This window comes from Pygocentrus nattereri, chromosome 15, assembly GCF_015220715.1.
Source record: "Pygocentrus nattereri isolate fPygNat1 chromosome 15, fPygNat1.pri, whole genome shotgun sequence".
Lineage (NCBI taxonomy): Eukaryota > Metazoa > Chordata > Actinopteri > Characiformes > Serrasalmidae > Pygocentrus > Pygocentrus nattereri.
Window position 1 is genome coordinate 12,076,620 of NC_051225.1, and position 26,717 is coordinate 12,103,336.

General features: G+C 39.9%; 1 protein-coding gene across 1 annotated transcript in view; it reads left to right on the forward strand.

The window, feature by feature from the left end:
* The window catches only part of vat1l (vesicle amine transport 1-like), a 54,809-nt gene that overhangs the window by 2,853 nt on the left and 25,239 nt on the right, over positions 1-26,717 (forward strand). The window contains exons 3-7 of the mRNA XM_017707237.2: positions 2,396-2,611; positions 4,022-4,164; positions 12,066-12,169; positions 12,841-12,896; positions 13,048-13,242. Coding sequence (XP_017562726.1) covers positions 2,396-2,611; positions 4,022-4,164; positions 12,066-12,169; positions 12,841-12,896; positions 13,048-13,242 — 714 coding nt within the window. The remainder of the gene's footprint in view (positions 1-2,395; positions 2,612-4,021; positions 4,165-12,065; positions 12,170-12,840; positions 12,897-13,047; positions 13,243-26,717) is intronic.

The window sequence follows — 26,717 nt, forward strand, 5'->3', positions numbered from 1 at the left end:
ACAGTGGAATACTGAGATCAAGTACTTTAGATAATAAATATACAGTTGAGGTCTATATATCTGTTACATTTAAATCTGTTACTTTAAAACATTAGTCCCACTGAACTTAATCAGATTTGCTCCCAGTTATAACCGGATAACCACAACCCATCAACATCTGCACTGAAAACATGGCTTTGAATATGCATGATTCAAATGTGTCAAGTGGTTGCGCATAAATAAAATGTGTTACAGTCACTGCCTTTCCGCTGAAGTCTTCTAGGCATGACTTGTATTACACAAAAATAAATGTGGCATGTTTTATTTTTGTGAAAGTGATTGGTACGTCTGAATAAGATTAGAAATGAGCAGATCAGAGGGACAGTGAAGGTGGAGCAGTTTGGAGATAAAGCCAGAGAGGCCAGGTTGAGATGGTTTGGACATGTGTTGAAGAGGAATAGTGGATATATTGGGCAAAGAATGTTGGAGATGGAGCTGCCGGGTAGAAGGAGAAGAGGTAGACCTCAGAGAAGGTTTATGGATGTAGTGAAGGTGGACATGGAGATGGTTGGTGTAAAAGTAGAGGATGCAGTGGATAGGGCAAGATGGAGGCAGATGATCCGCTGTGGCGACCCATAAAGGGAGCAGCCGAAGGAAGAAGAAGAAGAAGATTGGTACATCTGAATCGCGCAGGTTAAGAGTAGGAGTGGGTGATATGGCAAAAATATAACATCATGATGCTTCAGGACATTTACATGAAACACAATATGCCTCATGATATTTAATTTTTCTGATGTTGGATGTTTGGGACAGACAAGGCAACAACATCAGTACTATTAAAATTATTAGTAGAGAGATTTTTTATTCAGCGTTTCGCGTACGTCACCACACTGAATCCAGTTAAACAGGCCTAATTATGGTGTCTTTGTAGTGAAACAAGGAATTTGTTAGTGTTTTTCAGGTACTGATGATACTTCAGAACACAGGGGAAATATTGTAACATAATTTATCACAATTATGTTAAATATCATTGCCCACACCTAATTCAAAGCACATTTTCACTGTGTCATGCACACTTCCTAGTGCACAAGAGTGTAACATTAGGCTACTCTCAGAACAAAGGCTGCACAATAAATCATATTTATATCGCAAGATGAATATCTACGATATACACATTGTTAAGGGCTGCGATGATAGAACAGATCAAATTACCCCATATGCACATTGGTGCCACAGCCAGATTAACAGGAGCAGTGTTAGAACCAACAACTAATGACAGTGACATGCAGAATACGAGCTAAAATGAAAACAAAGCCTTGTTATACTGATTTGATCACTTTACAGAAAAGCAATGAAATACAAAGCTCATGTGGCATTACTTTTCCATAGATGACATTGTAGAACCTATACTGTTTTCACTTCGCCTGACTTCTAATTTATTTGCCTTATTGAAATGCAACCAAAACAGTGAAAGGCAGAGCTCACACAAGACTACATTTAAATATTAACTTCAGGAAAGTGTGCCAAAATGAAAAGTAAAAGATCCATCCATTTTCAGTAAAGAGGTCAAGCGACATGAAAAGATAGAGGGTTAAAAATAGAGGGTTTGTTTTTTTTATTTTGGTGCATTTTTTGCATTTCACTGTGGAAAAGTAATGTCGTGTATTGAGTTTCATGTTTTTTTCACTGTAGTAATTGGCACAAATTCCTTTTCATGAGATGTGGAACATTTAAGGAATTAAACATATTTTTTTAGCCTATATAGGAAAAGCCAGTCAAAGAATGCTGGTTTTCAGTGCACAAAATTGCACTCCTAGTTAGTAGCTGTTAGTACTTTATTCATTTTATTTTACACAGTATTGAATAGTACTTTTGTAATTTTCTATTATTTTGCTGTTTTCTAAAGGAGAGGAAAGTTAGATTTCTGTTTACAAGAGAAAAAAGCAGAAGTCTGTATCTGCTGCATGCCCAGTCTGAGGCAGACTACTTTAAGCCTAATTTAGCACTTCTCACGTTGTTAAATGTCCAGCAGCTTTATGGCCATTTTTGCCATTTTAAAAGGTTTTTTTACATGATCTGAAATGGCAGCAGGTGTTCGCATTGTGTTAAAATTTCACGATGAATGGACCAATAGAAATGGTCTATAATACTTTGATAATGACAGATGGACGGCATGTTGAATTTGAAAGGAGGCTAGTTTAAGTGGAATAGAGTGCGTCATTGTTATCTGTGTTTGTGTGGTTTTGTTGAGTTATAGTAATAGCCCTACTCAATCTAAAAACTCTTATATTGCTAAAAAATAAATGAGGTGCCAGCTGGCTGTGCAAGCGAGATTACATTAACTGGTCCCCACCAGTTTTTCTTTATTTCTGTCACATTATATGATCAGTTTAAAGGCTGTCTTGCCTGCTTTCAGATTGGTGACCGGGTGATGGCCTTCATGAACTATAATGCTTGGGCTGAAGTGGTCTGTACACCGCTGGACTGGGTTTATAAGATACCTGATGAGATGACTTTCCCTGAGGCAGCTGCCTTCTGCATGAACTTCGTGGCCGCCTACATGATGTTGTTTGAAGTGTCCAATCTCCGGGAGGGGATGTCTGTATTGGTCCACTCAGCGGGAGGTGGAGTGGTAAGCCTGTCAGCCTCAGGGTGGCTCTGGGGACATTGAAGTAACACCTGGGAAAAAATGCTTGATATTAGGATTCCATCGTTTCAGTATTTTGGAATTGTTTTAGACATTTCTTTCATAACGTAAATATTACTAAGGTGAAGTTCAGCAAAGCTAGTGCAAATAACAGTAATTTAATGTAAAACTTCAGTAGATTGGCCTGTTAAATCTCTGTGGCTCCAAATGTTATTTAACTGTTAGAAGAGCAGACACTAAGGGGCAGAGCCTTTCACTGCATTTTCAGGCACAAATAGGAAACATTCTGCCCATGTGTTATGTATAAAACGGGTATACATGCCTAAATGCTTGGTTTATGTGAATTGCACAGAAAATGGGTGGGGATTTTTTTAAATACAGGATGAATGGAAAGTTTGAGAACTAGCAGCAGCCAGTTTTAGTTTAGAAAATGTCTATGTTGATTATACTATTTCTTTGTGGCTTTTAAACACTGCGCCTCAGAATCATAGTGCAGATAGCAGGAAGTCATATACACAGTTTGACTGAATACCTACAGCCTTTATAAATAGGCTAGTTATGTGAAAAATTACATTTTTAAAATTGTCCACTTACCCCAGATGTAGTTGATCAGCCAAGACATGTTTGGAGTCCAAATTTTGCTTTTTACATTTAGAACTTGAACAATGAGGCTACCATTGCTAATAAATACCAGAGCTCAATAATCACCCAAATAGCCAAAATTGTTCAGGTAAAAATACATCACAAAATTTTCTGTCAACCCGCTCACACCACATCCAGGTCTTTATTAAGGTCACACAAACTTGATATGGTTGGTACACTGACTTGTGGTATGACTTACCATGAACCAGAGTCGAGTATCATAAATATGGAGGAGTCTAATCCAAGATAAGTCCTGTTTGGGAATACCAGCTTGGGTCTTGTCTGAAATGGCCACTCGAATGGGAAGTTTTTTCGTTTTTGTAGCTCATGGTAGGTTATACTGTGCCCTAAATCACATTAGTTGTAGTATTTGTTGGTAACATTAACCTTGTAGCCCCAGTCTTAAACTAAAAAAAGCCAAATTTGAAATCTAAACATTAGTCTTAGATGATGTACATCTGGGGTAAGTGGGAATTTATTGTTTTGCTCTGCAAAACTCTTCTTGTTCAGTAGACTGTACTTCATGCTACTTGACATGCTAATTCAATATCACTGTGAAGAAAATCAGATTGCTGTCAGAGTTCTGGTATGTTAGCTGTGTAAGTGGCCTTTGAATTGTATATCACTGTACTGTCAACACAGAGATTTGCACTCTGACATTGTTTCAAATGGCCTCAGTGACATATTTCATTGTGCATTCTATTTTATGCCAAAGCTCTCGTCTGCTTTCATGTCTGCTTTTTTGTTTTCCAGGGTCAAGCTGTAGCTCAGCTGTGTTCCACCGTTCCCAATGTCACTGTTTTTGGCACAGCCTCTCCCTTCAAACATGAAGCCATTCGTCACTCTGTCACTTACCTGTTTGATAGAAACGTCGACTACGTAGCAGAAGTTAGAAAGTAAGAGCTCAACTTTATATTGCACTGTCACTGCATGAAGTAACTACAACCCCATTTCCAAAAAAGGTGGGATGCTGTGCAAAATGTAAATAAAAACAAAATGCAATGGCGTGCAAATCATTTACATTTACATTCTACATTTACAGCATTTAGCAGACGCTCTTATCCAGAGCGACTTACAGGTAAATTACGTTAAAAAATCCAGTTTTAATTATGGTGTGGGGGGAATTGGTGCACATGGTGGATGTGCACATCGGTGAAGGCATCATTAATGCTGGATGATATATTCATGTTTTGGCAACATATGCTGCTATCCAGACGATGTCTTTTTCAGGGAAGGCCTTGATTATTTCAGCAAGACAATGCCAAACCACATTCTGAATGGATTACAGCAGCATTGCTCAATTTTAAGAGTGCTAAACTGACCTGCCTGCAGTCCAGGCCTGACACCACCACTGTTACAAACATTTGGTGCATTATGAAATGAAAAATATGACAAAGGAGACCCCCAACTGATGAGCAACATTTCATTTTCAAAACTACAGCAGTGTCTCCTCAGATCCCAAACAGAGTGTTGGTAAAAAAAGAGGTGATGAAACACAGTGGTAAACATGACTCTGTTTGGAATGTGTTTCTGGCATCAAATTCAAAATGAGCATATATTTTTCAAAAACTATAAAATTTCTCAAGTTTCAAAATTTTATTTGTTGTTTGATTTGTATTATTTTGAGTGTGTAAACACAGTGTGCAATATATATAGAGTGTGCAAACGCAGTGACAAATGGTTCTAAAGTCAATTAAATATGGGGTTTAAATGATTTGTACAAAATTACATTTTTTTTACTTACATTTTGCACAGCATCCCAACAATTGCAAAAAAACACGCAGAAGCACGTTTTATAACATCGGATTCCCTGAGCGGATGAATCTGATTGACAGCGTGATTAAAGAGTATTCAGAGTGGATGTAAGAGAATTGTCTGCTGTCGTCATCGTATTCAGTGTAATATAAAATAAACCTCATGAAACTCTGTCTTTTAATTATTTCAGATTATACGGGGTGACTCGCTGTAACACACAAACACAATATTTATTTATACATTATTTACAATAATGTTTTTTTCCCTCCTGACTCAGTAATGCTACTCTTTTCAATTTTCCTTTCAAAAAAGAACTGTAGTAGTAATATATTGAATTTTTATAGCATCACCCAATAATCAGACCATGAATTGCTTAATGTTAAGCAGTCATAAGGAAAGGTCAGTGGCACGGATTAATAACTAACCTTAAAGTCTATTAAAAAATTCAAAGATTTGTTTCTAAACACGCTACACGTTATAAAATTATTGATGAAGACGTGTGAGCTACGCAAAATGTTTTGTTCTGTTATTTATCGATAGCCTAACTTTACTTGGCTATGTTGTGCTAGTCAGTAATATCTGTTGCTAACTTGTATGAATGGCAGAAAAATACTTTTGCAGACTGAGAGGAATGAGGTTGATTCTCTGTGTCCTCTGGCTCTGAATTAAATCCAACCTGCCTAACCTAGTGAGCTAACGGATATGCGTTAGTATGAACCTAAAGTTGGCTTCCTATTCGCCAGATTCTTATTCAAATTTTCCAATTCCACCTTAACCTTTCTGTGGTGTTGGGGTCTGTGGGACCCATTTTCAATGTGTACTAAAAGAAAAAATTATGTGATCCTTGGCCCTTGCTCATTTTCTGTGAAGAACATATAAGGAATACATTTTCAGTGACTTCATTATATTACACATGTGGTGTTGGGTGAACCCGTGAGGAATAAAAGTGTGGAGGTGCTGTGTCCTTCACTCTGTTCTCCTACATGGCCTGCTGTTAGTGTGTGTGTGTGTGTGTGTGTGTGTGTGTGTGTGTGTGTGTGTGTGTGTGTGGGTGGGTGTGGGTGTGAGTGGACAACATGGATAGGCTGCTTACTGGCTACAGCTGCTAAAGGACAACCCTATGCTGGTCACTTGTGATATTTTAAACATCTGATAGTTTTCCCTAAATTGTTATGGTTGTATTCATTTAAAAAAAACAATAATGTGGTGGGACACACCACCAGCATTTCAGAGCATACAATACTGCTTATTTTTTCACAATTTTGAAACCTAATCCACTAAATTGCCTCAAAGGAGAATCAGAGAACTGGAACTGCTATTGGTGTTTGAACCTGTTTTAACTCGCTCTCTAAGCTAACATTTCTGGCACTAACAAGGACAAATCAGTTATAGGACAAATCAGAATTACAGACACATGCCAAGAGCCAGCCTTTTCAAATGCACAGCCACCAAGGAAAAATGGTCTGTGTGTTAAGATTTTATTGCTGAGTTTACAGCCACCTTTCAGTCTAGCCTGTCTAAGCCCAAAATTAACACGATGGGGTGAATGTTCTGTGTCGAAGTGGAGACCCATGGGTTAGCCTCCGTGCTGGCGTTGGATGCCTATTTTGCCTCTAAGGTTTTCTGTGATGAGGTGTTGCACCCCAACCTGTGCTGCCCTAGCAACAATGCAGGCACACAGACAAGACAGTGGGCCTTTCAACTCAATCCACAGGACAGTTGCTAGCCACCCTTATACACAGTCAGCAGCAGGTTTGGCTAGCACAAACATCGCTATCTGACTCATACACAGCCACACTTTGGATTCTACCACTTGTGGCTGGCCATGTTGTTGAGGCACTAGATCGATAGTCATCCTTCACAGAGTCACGCAAACTGGAGAATGCAAAAAAGACATTTTGTATTCACCCTCCTGGTCCACATACCATTCCCACTCAGTTGCCTCAATCAGATGGGTTCTATTCATTTTATTTCGGCGTTCCAAGGAATGTTGGGGACCTTAATCCAATTCTTCACCTTTGATAGGAAATACTTGAAAGTTCTTACCTTCCGCATGAGGCACACGGCAGCAGTTATTTGCCTGGATGACTGGTTAGTTTGCACTCGACCGTGGCACTCGAGTGTATTCCTGTCTACTACCATGGCCATGGGTCTGATTCCTTCATGAATGGAGGTGGTGACGACAGATGCTGTCTGGCTACGCAGATGGGTGCAAAGTGGATAGTCCAGACAAGATGCCTGGCAACATATCAACTTTCTTGATTTGCACTCAGTCTGTGAAGCTTTAGCGCTGCAAGGGAAATATGTACTTGTCCTCTCAGACATCCTGCCTGAAGTCTGTCACATAAACCACTATGGTGGCACTACAGTGCTAAACCTCACATTGCACCTGTGGACAAGGACTAACCCTGGGTTCCTTTCCTTGAGAGCAGCACACCTAGCAGGCAGATGCCCTGTCAAGCTTTGAACCCTAGCAACTGGAAATTGTGTCCAGATATGGTCATGTTAATTTGGCAGCTATCTGGGGAGGCATGGTTGGGACTGTTCGCCTCATCATCCAGGCCCCAAAGAAGACACATGTGGCTAATCAAAAGTGCCTTTAGCTCACATATGTGCTTAGCTCTGAGAACCTGTCAGCACTACAGCTGGGCAGAATGCTTATTTGCATGCTTCTCTGTGTCGAGACAAGGTTTGTCACTTTCTAAGCAGCAGCTCTTCCATTGGCTAGTGGACGTGATCAAGCTGGCTTATGAGGTTGCTGGCTGCTCCTTGCCTGCACCAGCTAGTGGACAGTCTGTTAGGAGTATAGCAGCCTTCTGTGCTGCCCTGAATGATGTCTCTCTGGGGGATATCTACAGAATCCACAGTTGCTGTGCACTGTCTCCCACTTTTATAATGTTAACATTGCTGCGTCAGCTGGCGTACTTGCAGTTCTGTCCCTAGGTATGGGCTGCAATTGAGGCACTCCTTGTGAGGTTGTGGGTACAAGTTATCCAATTGGTAAGAACTGCCAATGTGGTCAGAAGATCTGAAACATAAGCCTAGTAGTGTATGTAACTGTTTTTGTGTGAGTAGTGCATGACTGCCAATGTTCCTGGTCACTGCGAGAAAGGGCCGTGTTCCAGAGAAAGATTGCAGTGTGACTTGAGTATATTGAGTCATAAGGTGACAATACTCTCTAGGTTTATAGCTGGCAAACCTAGAAAGCCATCCACTTGGAAAGAAGCGCCCTGGCAATAATTTGCTACTCACTTTACCACATTTACATAGTAGCTTTATTTTTTGTCATAAAATGTTGTGAACATGCACCAGCCACACATTTCAATGCAAGGTTTAATTAAAAAGTAATCGCTTTATAAAAGTGTTTTCCCACTGGACATTCAAAAACAACAGCTCACCCAAACACGAGCCAGCTGAACATATAGTTCTACTTCTAATCCTAGTTCATTTCCCAACTGCTTAGGAGACAGGTCGAACTTTTTATAATAACGGTGATTAACTTTAAATTAATTTTTTTTTGGTCTTTTGCTCACTCTAAAGCAGGGGTGCACAACTCTGGTCCTGGAGGGCAGGTGTCCAGCACAGTTTGGAGGTTTCCCCACTTAAACACCTACTAAACCTGCCAGTTAACAAGTATCAAGGATAATCTTCTGTGTTTGAGTGAATCAGTTACTGAACAATTGCTAAACTGTGCTGCACTTGCAAAGTTCTCTGTGAGGTATGGAAATATGAGCAAAAACACTAATGCTATTTCTGCATAAATGCTAATAGCATTTTTTATGTCATCCCATGTCAAACTCTCCATGAAATAATGAAGTAATTCTAAAAATAACTTGACACATCAACATTCCATCCTAGTTTACATTGTGGTGCTTTTATTGCTTGTGTGATAGTGCTTAGCAACTTTACCTGGAGGATTAAAGAATCAGCTGCAAGTGTTACCAAACCAGAGGATCCTTTAAAGGGCTTAATACTTAAAGCAACAATATATTACCAGTATTACAAATATTTTGTCTGTCATAATAAAATTTACTGTAAATTGGTTTAGGCAGGAATGCACCTTTCACTAACTCTTGTGTTTCATTTATAATTCACACACACACACACACACACACATACATACACACATTTTCTAAGCCACTTCACCCTCAGGGTTGCAGGGTCATTTAGAATATATTATCATTTATTTATCTTATTGTCATGCAGTGTTATTGTGTTATAACATGTTATCTTCTTGCCAAAAGTTAGTATTTTACATGTTTTTGTTACTTTACCCAGCTGTTTTGTGTTCAAATTTACTTGTTCAGCCTGAATTGCTGTAATAGAAGTTAGCAGCTTTACAGTGTCTGTAAAGATTAACGCAGAATATGAAACCATTAAGTTATGTAAAACACGTTGGTGCTTTGTCATCTGAAGTTTTGCCATTACCGATAAATCCATGGTGTTTCAGTATCGGCAGATATATTGGTTGGGCTCTGTTGCTGTTCCTGTTCCTGTAGTTACTGCATGTGCCGAAACAAAGTCGAACATTTTCGTTCCTTTGTTATTTTTTCCGTTGTAAGAATTCAGATGTTGCAGTGCAGGTTTTGCTCTGGGCTGGTACTGTAAGAGGTGGTCAGTTCATGTGGGAATGGAGCTATTTAATGATGAGGATATGATAATGTGAGTCATGCTTGGAGGCCAGTGCTGGTCTGAGGAGGTAGAGACGTCACCATTTACCTTCTCTGGAACTGTGCAGCTACAGTCCCCATGGCAACACTCCGCTCGACTAGTGGCTTAATGTGAGGAGGGGCATCAGAAGGCTCTCTCGCGCACACACACACACACACACAGGCTGGAGGGCTGGAGATGCAGAGCGGCCCGCAGTGGACTTCCCATAGACATTACTTAATGTGATTTCACATTGGAGGAGAAAATCATTATGTGGGGTAGATCATTAGAAAACACTGCAGTCTTGATGTATCTTGTATGGAATAGTCCTACGTTTCTTATTACCAGTACATACTGCACTGCCATTGGACTTAGCTAGTTGTACAGTTGAAATATTTGTGCAGTTCTCCTTTCATCATGTTTTTTTTTTTCTCTAATCTGAGAGGACAACAGCTCTGGAATGATTTCACCCAGTGATAGTACTTCTTACAATTAATATTAAAACCCTGAGATACATGCTAAGCTTGGGTAGGTCTAAAGTGCTGATTGATACAGCCCAAATGCAGCCCCGGTGCATATTAGAGTGCTAATAAATTGAAGTAAAATGAGTAGGAGAGGGGAGATTAATACTCCTTTCATCTCCATGGCCCCACATTCCTCTCAGGATCAGGAGAAAAGCAAAATTAAATTGCTCTCAAGTCAGTCCTTTTACAATAGTGACTCTGGGCATCACAAGACCACTATGCAGGCGGTCTGAGCAGCAAATAGAAAAGAAGGCATAAGGACCACTTCATCTTAATGACATGGTTCTCATTACTTTTCAGCTCTTCTTGTTTGCACTGCACTCCATTGAAAACACACTCAGCATTAATCATGCGCTGTTTCTGATTCTTATGTGTTTGTTGGAGCTGTAAATGGGTCCTCATTTTCACTTGGTGAAAAAACAAAGCTGGCAGACATTGTACATAAAATTATTGTATAAGTAAGTGGAAATAGTTTGGGTTAGAACTATGCCTAGTGTATGTGCTGAGAATACAGACATGATTAGCTCATAATAATATAGGCTAATATTGAGCTCTAATATTGGAATATCCCTCAGGTAAAGCACTAGTGATTTTTAGTGATTTGTTTTATATTGCAGCTAACGAACAACTTTGATGTAAAGATACCTGGTAACTTCATGGTAACTTAACAGTTTTGTGCTAATTTTAATTAGAAATTATGAAGCTAATCTAGGTCCAATCCCATTTCTTATTTTTACCCCTACCCCTTGTTTTTGAGTGTCTCCTTGCCTGTTGGAAATGAGTCATTGGGTAGCAGTTGAAACCTTCCCTACGAAATGGGAACCTCAAATAAAAAAGAGCATTACTTCAATAACAGCTACTAGCGCCGCTCTGTAGGTGACCCTGCCAGTCTGCAATGACTGCAGAGGAGGATAAAGTTCAGCTCCTCACTGCTGGGCTTTAGTTACATATAGGGCATCATATGCTTTTAAAGAAGGGGTAAGACAGTTTATTATCGCCCACCCCTTCTTCAGTGATATGAAGCTGACGTTAGTTATCTGCCAGCTTCTTGTTCAAGTTTTCCCATTCCACCTTAAATGGAGCTGCAGTTACAAATCTGGCGTCTCAGGCGTAAGAACTGCTGCACCATTTAAGGTGGAATGGGGAAAACTAGCTACTGAGACAAATACATACTGCTAACGGTTTTTGGCGCTTGAATAAAAGAACTATAATACATTGAATGATACGATGGTTATGGCAATTTCTAACAGAGAAATTTCTCACATTAGTGGGTTTCTTTGGTCGCTCATGCAGCCATCTTGCCAGGTGTTTTTTTTTTTTTTCATATCACTCCATTTGGAATGAGCCTTGGAAAATTCTTCATTTGGACAGTTGTGAAGCCCTAACATGTCCCCTACCCCTCTATCTCAACAACAATCAGTACACCCTACTCCTAAGCGTGAACGGAGGGCTAAGGGCTAAGAGGTAGGGTTCAAGGGGTGACATGGGATTGAGCGTTAAGACTTCGTCAGTGCTTGCTAATGTCTATTAAAGCTATAGGGGTATTATCTGTATTACTTGTCAATTAATAGTTGCCACCCAACAATCATTTCAGTGAGTAAATCACAGAGTTTTTCGTTTTCCTGCTGTCATAGACAGTTCCACTTGCCTGCTAGTTCTTCACCATCACATGATCAGGGATTAACCTTACGATCTCCCAATAAAAGAGCCAACACTTAGATGGCTGTCCCATTAGGGAGCCTGTAAAGCACTGTTTAATACATTATTTGACACAAGCAGAATTTGTTCCATAAAATTGGTATTGGCCAGTTTTGAGTAACTTAACAATAACAATAATAATGGCTAACAGCATCTCTCATCTATTGTAGAATCTCTCCAGAAGGAGTGGACATTGTTCTGGATTGTCTGTGTGGAGAGAACACAGGGAAAGGCCTGGGTCTACTGAAGCCCCTGGGCACCTACATCCTCTACGGTTGGTCATTTTCCTTTGTGTATAATGGTACCTCTTTGAAAGTGTGACACTGAGCTTGATGGCAGTGCTGTTTTTTTTATAGCCATAAATGTTATTGAAGAATTACATTTAGCATTAATAGATTATAAAGAGAACATTGATATTTTTCGTTCCAGGAATATAAAATGATCCATTAGTCAAGTCTGAACATGACAAAAACATATAGTATCAAAGTTGGTGAAAAAAGGAAGATGTTAATGCAAATGGGTTTTCTCCTGATAGCACACGTTACTGAGAGTGAATTTATGACCTCTTGGCCCTCATTTGAGATCAGTCATGTACAGAACATAAGGACAGAATTGAGGTTAATACACATTAAAGCCTGGCAGAGCAATTCATGCATTAATAACCTGTAATGCCTTGGTTTTAGATATAGGCAGCATTTTTAATTGAGGAGGAATCCTCTGGGGCTGAGATAAGGTATAATTTGAGTTCAGCCACGTATGGCTGCAAAATGAATCAATTCATCATTGTAACATATGTTTAAGCCCATTAATATGAGTCTGGGTATTAATTCGATGTTATATTTTACTGCACACAGTAGTTCAGTTCAGGATATGCGTAATGTGTTTTGCTTTTTCATTAAAGCCTTTGTATGAAAGCTAAAATTTTGTTATCGAACATGCTTATAGGTTCTTCAAACATGGTGACGGGAGAGACGAAAAGTTTCTTCAGCTTGGCCAAATCTGTAAGCAGTGCAGTCTGTCATTGATTAATTGTGCTGGCCAATTACCTTAAGACCTTACATCAGTTCTCCGTGGTCTTTTTTTAAACAGAACCACTTCAGTTTGTTTCTACTGTTCAGATGCTGTGTAGTCAATTTGTCTCTTCATCTCCAGTGGTGGCAGGTTGAGAAGGTTAATCCCATCAAACTCTATGAAGAAAACAAAGTCATGGCTGGATTCTCGCTCCTCAACCTCCTCTTCAAACAGGGGGGCTGCAGCCAAGTGAAGACTACTGTACAGAAGCTACTTTCACTCTACAGTGAGAAGAAGATCAAACCTATAGTGGATTCTCTGTGGGCTCTGGAGGAGGTAAGAGATCTGGATGACAAGCGCCATTTCATATGTTTGGACAGTCTTAAGTTTACAAGTAATAACACCATACAGATGTCCTCTATTCTTTAATGCCACATGAATACAGTACTCCATGCTGTATTAGTTACGGTAAGTGATAGAATTGGTCAGTCCCAGTGGGCATACTTACTGTTTATGTGTTAAATCACATTTTTGTTCATGTGTTAATTCAGTCACCAATGACCACCCAAACATCAATTAGTGATATGGCAGTTTTCTGAATTTGCAAGTTCCAAAGGCTAATTGGGTAAATTGGGTAATAGGATGGCCAAAACTACTGGAATTTCACACTATTATTGGCTATTTCAGTGCATGGAAGTTTGTATGTACAAACCTCTATGAACTGGTGTCTATCAGGCCAAAGTAAAACAAACAGAAGTTTTTAAAATGTATTTTGTTTAAAGCAGTTAGCAAGTAAATGAGACATTCTTGAGTGTTTGCAGCTGTACATACTGGTTTGTTTGATGTGTGTCTATTTTTGTTGTAGCTCTGTAACTTCAGTTTTCAATCTCTCCCTACCCATCATACCCCAAAAAATGGCTTGTGGCTGGTTGTTTTACATGTCAGTCAAATAGTGGCTTCCTGTAGTAGGGAGGTCTTGGTCATGTTGACTGACAGAACTTACTAGATGTTTTAACTTTTTGATGGTAGCCTGAAATGTGGCTTATGGCACTAGAGGACAGGCAGCTAAGAATAGTTATGTGTTCTTCCAGGATATGGTTTTCCTCCGTGTGTGTTCAAACAGCACTTATAAACTCATAACTTCACAGTACCACAAGGAAGTTGCACTCGAACATCTCTCAAAGTGGCAAAGTTGCCTTGACCAACCACACCCAAAAAATGGCTAGTTATGATTTGATGGCATGAGAGTTTGCCAGCTTTATGAGCTGACAGCTTCACTCAGAGCTAAGAAACATGTAGCCCTAAACCCCACCTGTTGTCAGCAGAAAGGTGGGCGGTGAAGGTATTTATTAAGTGGAAGTGGCATTGCAGAGCATTCAGGCTTATCTGTTGCTCGGTGCAATCAGGATCTGTCACCGGAGGCTCTCCTCATCCAGTGACAGGTGGGCTGTCCAGCCCTGTTCCCTCTACCTCTTTGATAAATGCTGTTTATGTTATTTCCCTCCTACACACTCTCTAGCCCGCCAGCCCTCCATCATTCTCTATTAAGGCTAACAGACCCATACAGGCTGCGAAACAGTAGTCCAGGATCAATTACGTGTTAAAGAACTGGCTGTGTGTCATTTGTTGTTTTTGCATTCTGCCATTTGTCAGCTGTATATGGGCAATATAGGTCTGATGTCAGCACAGACTGATTGTTGTGAGATGCAATTTTGTTAGAAATGCTGCATGTCATTTTTAAATCAATATCACAATACCTACCTTTGCAATACTGATATCACAGAAGACTGAAATATGCAAATGACTCAAGGTTTCTTGAAAAAGGACACTTAAAAATGTATGTTTAAATTAGATAAATATGTGCCATTACATTTACTTGATGTGAATAAGTTCTCTTCCAGGTATATGTGGCATTTTGCTTTTATTAAGCTACATTTACGCAGCAGGTACGTGGCCTAAATCTGATTTTCTCACCAAATCAGATTTTTTGTTTGGCTGTTCACATTGTCCTTTAAATTCAACCTGTATGCGACATTAGTCAGAACAGATCAGCTCCCAGTCTAACCCTCATTGCTTAAAAGAGCAATGCTTCACGTGGCTCATCCAGATGTACACAATCATGACGGTCGGCAAACGCCTGTCGCTCCCGGAGCTTTCAGTTTTCGTCTTCACCAGTGTCACAAGATTATGACGTTACAATGATTGACAGCTGGGCTCATTACCCACAGTGTGTTTGAGTTGTTGAGTTGGATTGATGTAAAAGTCAAATGAATTCCGATCTGGCTGTTCAGACTGTGTCACATTGCCGCAGATCAGCTATGTATCAGATTTCAGTACCACATATAAAAGCATCTCAAATCAGAATTGAAAATGTCAGATTCAGTGTGTTTTCTTGCTGTTCACACTGACATACAGACACACATCTGTGTCACATGCGAGGAAAAAAGATCGGATTTGGGTCACTTTTACCTGCTATGTAAACATAGTCTGCTAAGCTACCTAATAAGATGACTTTGTATGAGGTTGCGGCCAAACTCAATGTTTCATATACACTGCTCAAAAAAATAAAGGGAACACTCAAATAGCACATCCTAGATCTGAATGAATGACATATTCTCATTGAATACTTGGTACAAAGTTGAATGTGTTGACAACAAAATCACACAAAAATCATCAATGGAAATCAAATTTATTAACCAATGGAGGCCTGGATTTGGAGTCACACACAAAATTAAAGTGGAAAAACACACTACAGGCTGATCCAACTTTGATGTAATGTCCTTAAAACAAGTCAAAATGAGGCTCAGTATTGTGTGTGGCCTCCACGTGCCTGTATGACCTCCCTGCAATGCCTGGGCATGCTCCTGATGAGGTGGCAGATGGTCTCCTGAGGGATCTCCTCCAAGACCTGGACTAAAGCATCCGCCAACTCCTGGACAGTCTGTGGTACAACGTGACATTGGTGGATGGAGCGAGACATGATGTCCCAGATGTGCTCAATTGGATTCAGGTCTGGGGAACAGGCAGGCCAGTCCATAGCTTCAATGCCCTCCAAAGAAATGCCACCCCACACCATTACTGACCCACTGCCAAACCAGTCATGCTGAAGGATGTTGCAGCCAGCAGATCGCTCTCCGCAGCGTCTCCAGACTCGGTCACGTCTGTCACATGTGCTCAGTGTGAACCTGCTTTCATCTGTGAAGAGCACAGGAGCCAGTGGCGAATTTGCCAATGCTAGTTTTCTCTGGCAAATGCCAAGCGTCCTGCACGGTGTTGGGCTGTGAGCACAACCCCCATCTGTGGACGTCGGGCCCTCATACCATCCTCATGGAGTCAGTTTCTAAACGTTTGTGCAGACACATGCACATTTGTGGCCTGCTGCAGGTCATTTTGCAGGGCTCTGGCAGTGCTCCTCCTGTTCTTCCTTCTACAAAGGCGGAGGTAGCGGTCCTGCTGCTGGGTTGTTGCCCTCCTACGGCCTCCTCCACGTCTCCTAGTGTACTGGCCTGTCTCCTGGTAGCGCCTCCAGGCTCTAGACACTACGCTGACAGACACAACAAACCTTCTTGCCACAGCTCGCATTGATGTGCCATCCTGGATGAGCTGCACTACCTGAGCCACTTGTGTGGGTTGTAGAGTCCGTCTCATGCTACCACGAGTGTGAAAGCACCACCAACATTCAAAAGTGACCAAAACATCAGCCAGAAAGCAGAAAGGTACTGAGAAGTGGTCTGTGGTCCCCACCTGCAGAACCACTCCTTTATTGAGTGTGTCTTGCTAATTGCCAATAATTTCCACCTGTTGTTTATTCCATTTACACAACATGTGAAATTGATTGTCAATCAGTGTTGCTTCCTAAGTGGACAGTTTGATTTCACAGACGTTTTGATTTACTTGGAGTTATATTGTGTTGTTTAAGTGTTCCCTTTATTTTTTTGAGCAGTGTATATTACTCATACTTGGGTTTGAAAAATGCTTCTGGATTCTTGATGTAGTCTGGTTGTTTTGTATCTGAACGTCTGCCCAGCTTGGATCTCGATCTGTTGTCACTTAGAAAATCAGACGGTTGTCGTAGACTATCTTTGTTTGGCTGCAAAATGTGGCACAGGTGATCACCCCATCATGTTCTTCAAGAAATTATTAAAAATTAAAGCCCCCCTGGTTATAGGGAACTGTGCTAAAGCCAGGGACTGCCGTTAATGTCAGTCAAAAGTACCATTAAGGATGTTTTCAGTAACAGAAAATAACAACAAAATGTTTTTTTTTTCCCAGAAGACTTTCTGAAAAAAAAAATCTGCAGGGATATCTTTCCATATGAAGTTCAGTCTTAGAAATTTGTAGCATTTTCTACTTCTCATGATCAAAGTGCACACACACACACTCAATGATGTGGTCTGGACCAGCAGCATCTTTATTTAGTTTGCAAATGTTTGTCTGTTCGCTTATTTTTCTACCTTAAGCAATGGGAGTTATATCTAATATCTTCAGAAATGAGAAATTCAGAAATTCCCCTGAAAAACTAATAACTTGTAATTAATGGCCATTTTGCCTGGGGGTTAAATAAATGAAGGGTGGTCTTCAAGCACAGCATTAGACACAATGTGTGCTTTGAGCATCTTGACCAGTCATAGTTTCAGATTGGTGTTCCGATCATTAATTTAATGCTTTAGCGTTTTTTTTTCAGTATTCCCAGTCTGTTTTTACTGCAGTGATGTCAGATGCAGTTCTTTTTGGGTATTCGCATCCTTTTTTTGTTTGACCTGTCCAGTTAACTTATGCTATGTGTTAGGTAATGATTCACTTTGTGTTTTCGTCTGGCGTTCACACATGCCCGTAGCAGCTCTTTGCTGTTTCCTCACAGCCGGGCCGGACGCACCACAGATATCCTTCTGCTTTATTGAATCAACTGTGAATATGTGTGTGAGAGTGCTGAGGATGCGAGTGCCGGGCTGTCAGCTGCCTACTGAAAACAGTTGAATTTGGTTTCTTTGTGTATGTAGCATTTCGACAGATAGCTGCTGCTGACACAGGCTTCACTTTTCTTCTTTATGTTTCTCTTCTGTGTATTCTCTTCTTATTCTTTTGCTGAAGATACTGTCAGAGCCTCTGTCTGAGCAGCAAGAGATGAAGTAGACAGTTGTAATCAGTGCTGGAGAATGTTCCTTGCCAGTGATCATAGTCTTCCTGTGCAGCTTTGGAAAGGGGATGTGTAGTCTTGAGGGAAAGGTGTTAGAAGGTAGTTTATCGTGTGGCAGCTGGAAAAGACGCTGGCCCTCAACCTCACAGCTTGAAACTTGTGTGTAGAGATAGTGGGCAAAAACTCAGCACAGAAAAAACAAATCATTCAGCTTTGTTGGCCACAAATAAAGGCTGCGTTCACATTACAAGCCTCATTGCTCAAATCCGAATATTTGTTCAGATCTGATCTGTCTGACCTGATGGTTCACACTCATTTAGGTAAGTGACGCAAATCTGTTATTAATGTGAATGAACCGGTGTCGTGAAATGACCCACATGTGTGCATCCTATTCAGTAACGTCATGTGAATGAATTACGTGCGTCAACAGCTAATAATGCTGTTAATGCTCCTCACATTGCATAATTAACTGAACTAATGTACCATTTTTCTTTTTTTATTATCTAGTTTACAGAGCTTGGTTTGGTCACAAACAATTTAAAATCTAAATTTTAACAGTAATACATTATATTGGTGTAATACGTGAGGAGAAGTGAGTCTGAAAAAAGCTTTGTTACTGAATAATTCATAGTATTTACTGGCTCATAAACTTAATTACTTAAAGGTTTATCTAAGAGATTAAGGGTTAAATACTGTATTTTGTGTTACTGTGGTACATATTGGAAAAAGCCTCGTATGAGATCCGCAGTCTGCACAATCAAATGAATGTCACATTGCAACATGTTGTTGCATGACAGCTGTGCAAAATGTGTCACATTTGCTTTTGGATGTGTTAGTTTATAACCAGAATAAGCAAAGTGTCACCCTCAGATTTTGGGTTTCATTTTCATATTAATTCTTCATCTAAAAAAGTGTTTTAGAATAAGACAAGACACTGCATAGGAACTCCAGAACTATGTTAAAATCCAACATTAGTTGAAATTGTAAAAAATGTTACCATTTTACAGAAAGCATGTGATTCCACAGACTGTTAGGATTTACTGCTGGATCCTGCATCACTATGAGTAAATGTCCTGTCTCACTTAAATAACCACATCCCCTTACCAAGCCTTCATACTTTCACTGTCACAGCTGCTCTGTGTATAAAACAGTGATGTAATTTCACATATAGAAAGCATTACAGCTAGTGACTGTTTCAGTAGACTCTTTTCTGTTGCTGTTACCTTCAAGTAAGATGGGCATATAGCTAACAGGGTAAAAGGCTCCAATAATATTCAGAGACAGGCTTTTAAATCTTTACTGAAGGGAGACAATATCCAAACTGTAATATCCAAAGTAAAGACTGTCCCTTGACAAGTAAAGAATGGCTCCCAACACAGTTCTTGCGCTGTTTCCAGAGCCAGTTTGGGACTCTGTAGTAAGTGATGCAAAAGACGGATAGGCAATTTTTGTGCACTGTGTGTTTTAGCAACTCTATCCATATGGCCAAAAAGAGTCGGAAATGGACTCAGCAGCCTCCCTGTGTGAGTTTCTGTGGTTCACTGCTTAGTTGCTAAGCTAATGTTGCTCCTACACACTTCCATTTTACAATAATAACACTTATAGTTGGCTGGGGCAGATCTAGCAGGGCTGAAATTTCATGAACTGACTTGTGGCAAAGTTGCCGTGTTTAAAGTCTCTTCAGTATGAGCCATTCTGTTGACAGTATTGTCTGTAGCGAGTGCATGTGCTTGATTTGCTGAGTAATAATGAGTGGGGATGAAATTTTCTGAACTCTTAAGAGGGGTGTCCACATACATTTGGCTATGTAGTGTATTGTATATCCTATATAAACTACAGACCAATGGTTTCATAGCTTTTCCTTTAAACATTGCATTTACTGTGCGTAACACTTTCTGTCCTTCAGACTGAAGGTTTTTCTCTGATGAAAGGTTTGTAATTTATAGCTGTGTCAAACCTGAGAGGTTTTTAAGAGCTATACTTTTATGTAATGCAATTTTACGCCAGACTCAGATCACAGAGACTCGAGTTTCAACTTGGACTTGTATAAAGAGACTTATGGACAACTCTAGTTTATAATATTCCACATTTAAGCCTCTCTTTTCAACCAGTTTCAACTGATTAGAAATACATGCTCAGCTTGCACAACAGAAGACACGAAACGTGTGGGCTGTATCACCTGACTGTTGGAACACTTTCCACAGTGAGCACAACCTTATTGTTTATCATGCTATCAGAAATAGGAAAGGAAAGAAGTAAGAGTTATGAGAATCTGAAGGAAGAAGAGAGCAGGAATGAATAAGTGGCCTGAGGTGGCTACAGGGCTGCAGACAGTAATGTCCTCAGCAGGAGAGGCTGCAATCTCATTACCTGTGTGCAGTCCAGCTGCTCTCGCTTGCTCTTCCCCCATGGCATGAGATGAAGATGTCTATCTGGATGCTAAATGGAACGTTAGCATCGCCCTGAACCTTTTCTGAATGTTCAGCTTTGGTTCAGTATTTCTGCGAAAGTGATGAACACGCTGACCAGACACAGTGATTCCTTGCAAGGCTTTAAAGGACCAGCTAAGCATTTTTCAACTGAATCTCTATCTGCTGCATCTGTGTGATACTGTTGATTACCTCAGAGGGCAGTTTGAATCTGTTTTTGTGAACTGAGAAAAGAACAGAAAACCTGTAGACTTGAAAGACTTATAGTAGAAGCCAGGGGGCAGCTGCTGAAGACAAGGGTCAACATTGAACAGTAAACAAGTTCGCTGTACTTTTTTAAGCACGTGAAAACGTGCCAAAGTTCTTGACTGTAATCATCAGCTACATGTTACAGATGCAGCAGATAGACATCGAGTTAAAATGCGAGATTTCTGTGATGTTGCAGGAACCAGTTCATTTACATATATCCACCTATTTGGCCTATAGCAGTTTTGCCCCAGCCATTCAAATGAAAGTTTTAGGAGTGTTTCTGCTCTGAATGCTTTCTGAATGAGGAACAGTGTATAACAGGACAGCCAGTTAGTACAGTTTATTTACATATTTCAGTCTTAAAGGCACAGTAACAAAAACAGCCTGTTTAATTCTAAGGGATAACGAGATTGGAAAATGGTCATGTAAAATGAATTTTTAATTACCATTTTTAGTACATAAAACCACACAGCCTGCGCGAGCCTGTGCCCATTCACCATGCCCATTGCCAAACGTTGCTGAAACACTGGACTGTGGAGTAATTAAACCATGTTCTGTGGAGTGATAGCTCCATCCAGTCTTTGGATGAGCTGGAGTGATGCAGAACTAGTCGTCCGTCATCAGTACCTGACCTCACTAATGCTCTTGTGACTGAATGCAGTCAAAACCTCACCCTCGTGTTTCAGAATCTAGTGTAAAGCCTGTACGGATAGGTAGAGACTTTTAGTGCAGCAAAGGGATGAAAAAGAAACATTGGTTGGACTACAAACATTCGGACATATAGTGTAGACATATAGAGAAGGGGAAAAAAAGACACTTATTAATATAATTCCAAAGAAACCTGGCTTTTGGTCCATTTGTTGTGAATTTTTCACACAATGTAAAGGGCAGGTGGTATTTTCAAATGATTAAACCAAAGGTTTTTATGACTAAAAATATGGGCTGTGTGTAACGTGGAGCGATGAGGCGGACGCACGTGCTGAGATAAGCGAGATTTATTAAGGGCAAATCCAAAATCAGGGTCATAACGGTCCAGGGTCATAGAGCCAATACAGATAGGTCGGGGGGCAGACATGACAAACCAGAGTACAACAGACCAAACACTACGGCAGATAACACCAACAACAGAGACAAATATCAGCACAAAGACCAGCAAACACAAGGGGCAAACACAGGGCTTAAATACACAGGGAAAACAAGGGACAGGTGGAAAACTGGTGGAGACAATCAGGGGCAGAGTCATGAAACGAGGGGGCTAAACCAAAACAAAACGCACATGGGCTAAACCAAAACATGAACACATGGACAGGACTGGGAGGGGCCAATCGTGACACTGTGTATTAAAGTACTTAATCATGCACCATGAACATGAACCATCAATGAACCATTTTTTTGGTAAAGATATATAGAATTTGAGTGCATAAATTGTTCTTTGCATGGTTGAATGAAAATCTACTCGGTATGGTCCTTTATGGAACCTTTTAAAAAATATAACACCAAAAGGATTCTGCTGTTGTTGCAAATTACAGAACCATTTTTGGTATTCTGTAGAACCATTTTTGCTGAGTGTACATATTGTTGCTATCATAAAAACCTTGCATCCTCAGAGTGGTAACTGTACACAGAAAGGAAAAAGCATTAAATTGAACTAATGTACATGTCTCATAACATGAGACTTTAGGCCAGGATACCTTTTTTATCAAACGGTTTTAATTAACAGTGACAGTATATGTATAATACATGCAGCAGATGTTTGCACTGATTCCTTTGGCACAAGGAGGGTCCTGTTTCTGATTAGTCTGTAGTTTATCCTGTCAGGCACCTGCTGTGCAGTTCCACGTCACTGACAGCTACGTGGCTGTGTTTGCAGCTGCTGCAGCAGTTGCCATGCTAACCTGAGAGCCACTCTGACGCTGTGTCTGGTGACCTGGGAAGACAGTCGCTCTTAGTCAGACATCCGGAGATTTAGATCAGCCCTGGAGACTGCGAGAGTGAGCAGCTATTGCAAATCTGTTAACGGGGCTGAAATTATAACACAAGCTGTGAAGTCTTAGCTAATTGGTGTGCACCTCAGTGGAAGGGATAATTAGCCCAACAGAGGCACATGCAATGGCTGTTTTTGAGAAAGAAGTGCATGGAAGATGATATGTAATTTATTGTAATATTGGAGCACCTGCTGGAACCTAATGGATTAACATTTTATATATATATATATATCCCTGCGATGGACTGGCGACCTGTCCAGGGTGTATCCTGCCTTCCGCCCGAAGACTGCTGGGATAGGCTCCAGCATCCCCACGCGACCCTGACGGAGAAGCGGCTTAGAAAATGGATGGATGGATGGATGGATATATATATATATATATATATATATATATATATATATATATATATATATATATATATATATATATATTTATATATATATATATATTTTAATATATTATTTTATATATATAAAATAAAGGCAAGATAATGAGCTAATTCATACATACACACGTGTGTGTGTGTGTGTGTGTGTGTGTGTGTGTACACTTTATTAGGTGCACTTTGTGGTTCTACAGTTACAGACTGTAGTCCATGTGTTTCTCTGCATACTTTGTTAGCACCTTTTACCCTATTCTTCAGTGGTCAGGACCCCCACAGGACCACCACAGAGCAGGTATTATTCAGGTCATTCTCAGCACTCCAGTAACACTGACTTGGTGGTGGTGTGTTAGTGTGTGTTGTGCTGGTGCAAGTGGATCAGACACAGCAGTGCTGCTGGAGTTTTTTAACACTGTCTCCACTCACTGACCACTCTATTGGACAGTCCTACCCTGTTGGTCTATCTTGTAGATGTAAAGTCAGAGATAGCAGCTGATGTGCTGCTGCACAGTTTCTGTTGGCTGTTCTTTAATCCTTCATCAGTGGTCACAGAAAGGCTGCCTACTGGATGTTTTTGGTTCTCGGTTGCAAGACTGATGTGTTTAAAAACTCCAGCAGCACTGCTGTGTACTCAGTCTATCTACTCAAAAACTGATGTAAGTTTCATGCAGTTTTTACATTTTTACTCATATGTTAATACATTTTGCTTCTAGCATTACTGTAAATCACAATCCATACACTGGTTCTTGTAATTATACCCTCTTGTAAATTACACCCAGACTGGCTATCTCAGTCATGTGATGTGCGTTTTGTACATATTGACTGTTCCGCTGTTTCATCTTCCTCGATGCCCTAGTGTAATGAACTTTGCACTTCTAAATTAATGCTCTCTAGCTTGGCCATGGCTTTGCTTGTCCATTTAATTTTTTACTACCTGGCAAACCTGGCAAATGCACACCATCAACATAACCCCATGGTGTGAAGCATTAGCAAACAGTATACCATCTACTGTTTTGCTGCAGGCTACGTTAATTGCATTGTTCTTGTACGGCTTGGCATTGGCTGATTTGTTGCTTTTGTATTTCAAGGACACTGTTGTTTGCAGCATCATCTGAACAAAGACGTCAATGCTGCAGGAGTAATTTGCCATTCTTTTCTTTTTTTCTTTTTTTCTCAATAAGCAGCGGTCCCTGAGGCATCATTGGAGCAATCACTGTGACAGTTGATGCCGCGGACGTCTTTATTTTGATTATCCTCACTGACGACTTCTCACTCTGCAGCTTTATTACGTATGACAACAGCACCATTATCTATGATCCATAAAATTGAATTATGCCAGCATTACTTTTCTTTCTAATCTCATTCCACAATTCTTGATACTGGATCCGAAGCTGTCAAAGGTCGGATGGCTAGTTCCTAGTTATATTTTGATAAATACAGTGTGTAACTATGGTGATACTGCTAAGCTGTTGTGTGTCATTGTATAATGGTAGGTTATATGTGAGCAGAGAAAGAGAGACAGAGAGCTACAGAGTCTGAGAGGATTAGGTACCACTGCAGAGATTTTATGATGTCTAGAGGCACATTTCCTGGATAGACATCATGTGGAATATATAAAAGATTCTTTTTGCATTCTCCTTAATATTGCTGCGCGGTTTCTAAGCTTTAGACATTTTAGGCATGTGACATTAGCTGTTAACCATATCCATCGCCACATTTTTATTTGGAATTGTGTTAAAGGGCCCATATTCAAGGAAACAGACATTTTCTTGCATTTTTGGAGTAGAAATGTTAAAATGTTTCAGAACATATTGTTTACTTCCCACTCCGTACAGTCCGTAAATGGAGACTAAACTTCAAAAGCAACCTGTTTTGATTGTCATTGTGGTTGTGATGTCACTAAGTATAAAAAATTCAGACAGCACTCAAATAATTCACATTGTATACTGATTAGGCAACTGATTGTTGAAGCAAGGCTAAGGCGAGAGAATGCTGCTAAAACTTCTTATTACAGATATCATAGAACCAACAAAGTACCAACCAATTTGTGGTGTCTCAATACCAAATTTCCCTGTAACTTTTATTTAACGTATCTTAGTTAATGATTATGAATACTTTGTGTTCATATTTAAGTACAGTGTCCAAAGTATATAAAGTGTCTGAATACTTGTTTCCCCTCAATGTTTATTATTTATTATTATTTCTGAAATACAGAATACAAATATTTTAAAAAGTAATGCTGTAAATAGGACAAAAACCTTATAGGATGTACAAGATATACATTGTCCTCAGTATGTGAACAAATGCACAGTTTACATGCCGCACAACATTTGATAATAAGCTACTCCATCATTCAATTCTCTTACTAGCCACAGCTTGCTTTAACCTTTCTGCAGTCGACACTCAGTTTTGCAGAGACACTAAATTTGTCCCCTGAGTGAAAGCACGGTAACTTTGCCAAGCTCAGTGAAAACCTCCTTTTGTTGGGCCTCAAAATAGCACAACTAGTTCTCACCAAAAATAGATGAAAGGTATGGTATACTCCTGAGTTGTGGGGACCTGTGTAATGTTCAGTTCTGAGAAACCTTTTCTTCATGCACTTGGGATTCTTCTGTGGTGATCTCACATAATAACATCAGGTTGTTGGGTTCAGCCTTCGTTTTCTTTGTTCGAAGACAAAAAGTGCACTATGGCAACCTGTCTCTTAAAGCAAGAGCTCAGTAAAAAAAAATCAAGTTTGCACACTTTTTCCTCTTTTCTCCAATAGTATTTGAGTAGTTTGCTGTCAGACGTTTACCATACAATAGGCAGGAAGAGTTCAATTTCAGGATTCAGAATGCCTGCCATTACTGTTTTTAGCATTTATGGTTAGAGGCAAATGTGTGATGATATAGACATGCAAGCTTGCGCGCTCATATAAGCTTCCATTACGTGTTACCTCCAGTGCAAAACTAAAGAAGCAAACTTCTGACAGCAAAACGTTTTTGGCTGATTGACTACTTTGAATATCAGAATAACATTGTGTAAATTTGTTTTTTAATTGTTGCAGTAAAGCATAACTGTTAGTGTAAAGCAAACTAGAGCAAGTAACTTCATTGTTGTTTGTAGTGTCACAAAAGACATTGAGGACAGTTTGAATGAATGTTGGTAGAGACATTTGGTAGGACTATCATGATTTCTCATTTAAATTTGATTTCTCAAATCAGGTTAGTGATTGCTCACAATTTACATGTCATTATAAAGCAGAGTTTAGCAGCTTGAACATTCTCCACAAGTGGGAGCTGTTAGCACTCAAGTCACATTTGTGAGCGTCACTGAAAGAGAGGAAACCCACACCAGCATCTCAGGATTTCACTAACACATGCATGTTCATAGTTACAAATTTCATGTAGAAGGATTAAAATGAAGTGGTTGCTGTTATGAATTAAGTCATGGTAGATATGAAGTAAAAGGTTTTGGTCAATGAGGTCTGGACTGAACAGATGGCTATCAGGCTGATAGGCCTCCATTAAGAAAGTCTTTACTGAAAGACAACTGTTACAAACTTGAAATGCTTCAAATGTCCAAGTAGAACTGGCTTAAATAGTATTTAACATTTTGAGCAGTAACATGTGCACCACTTGCAGCTT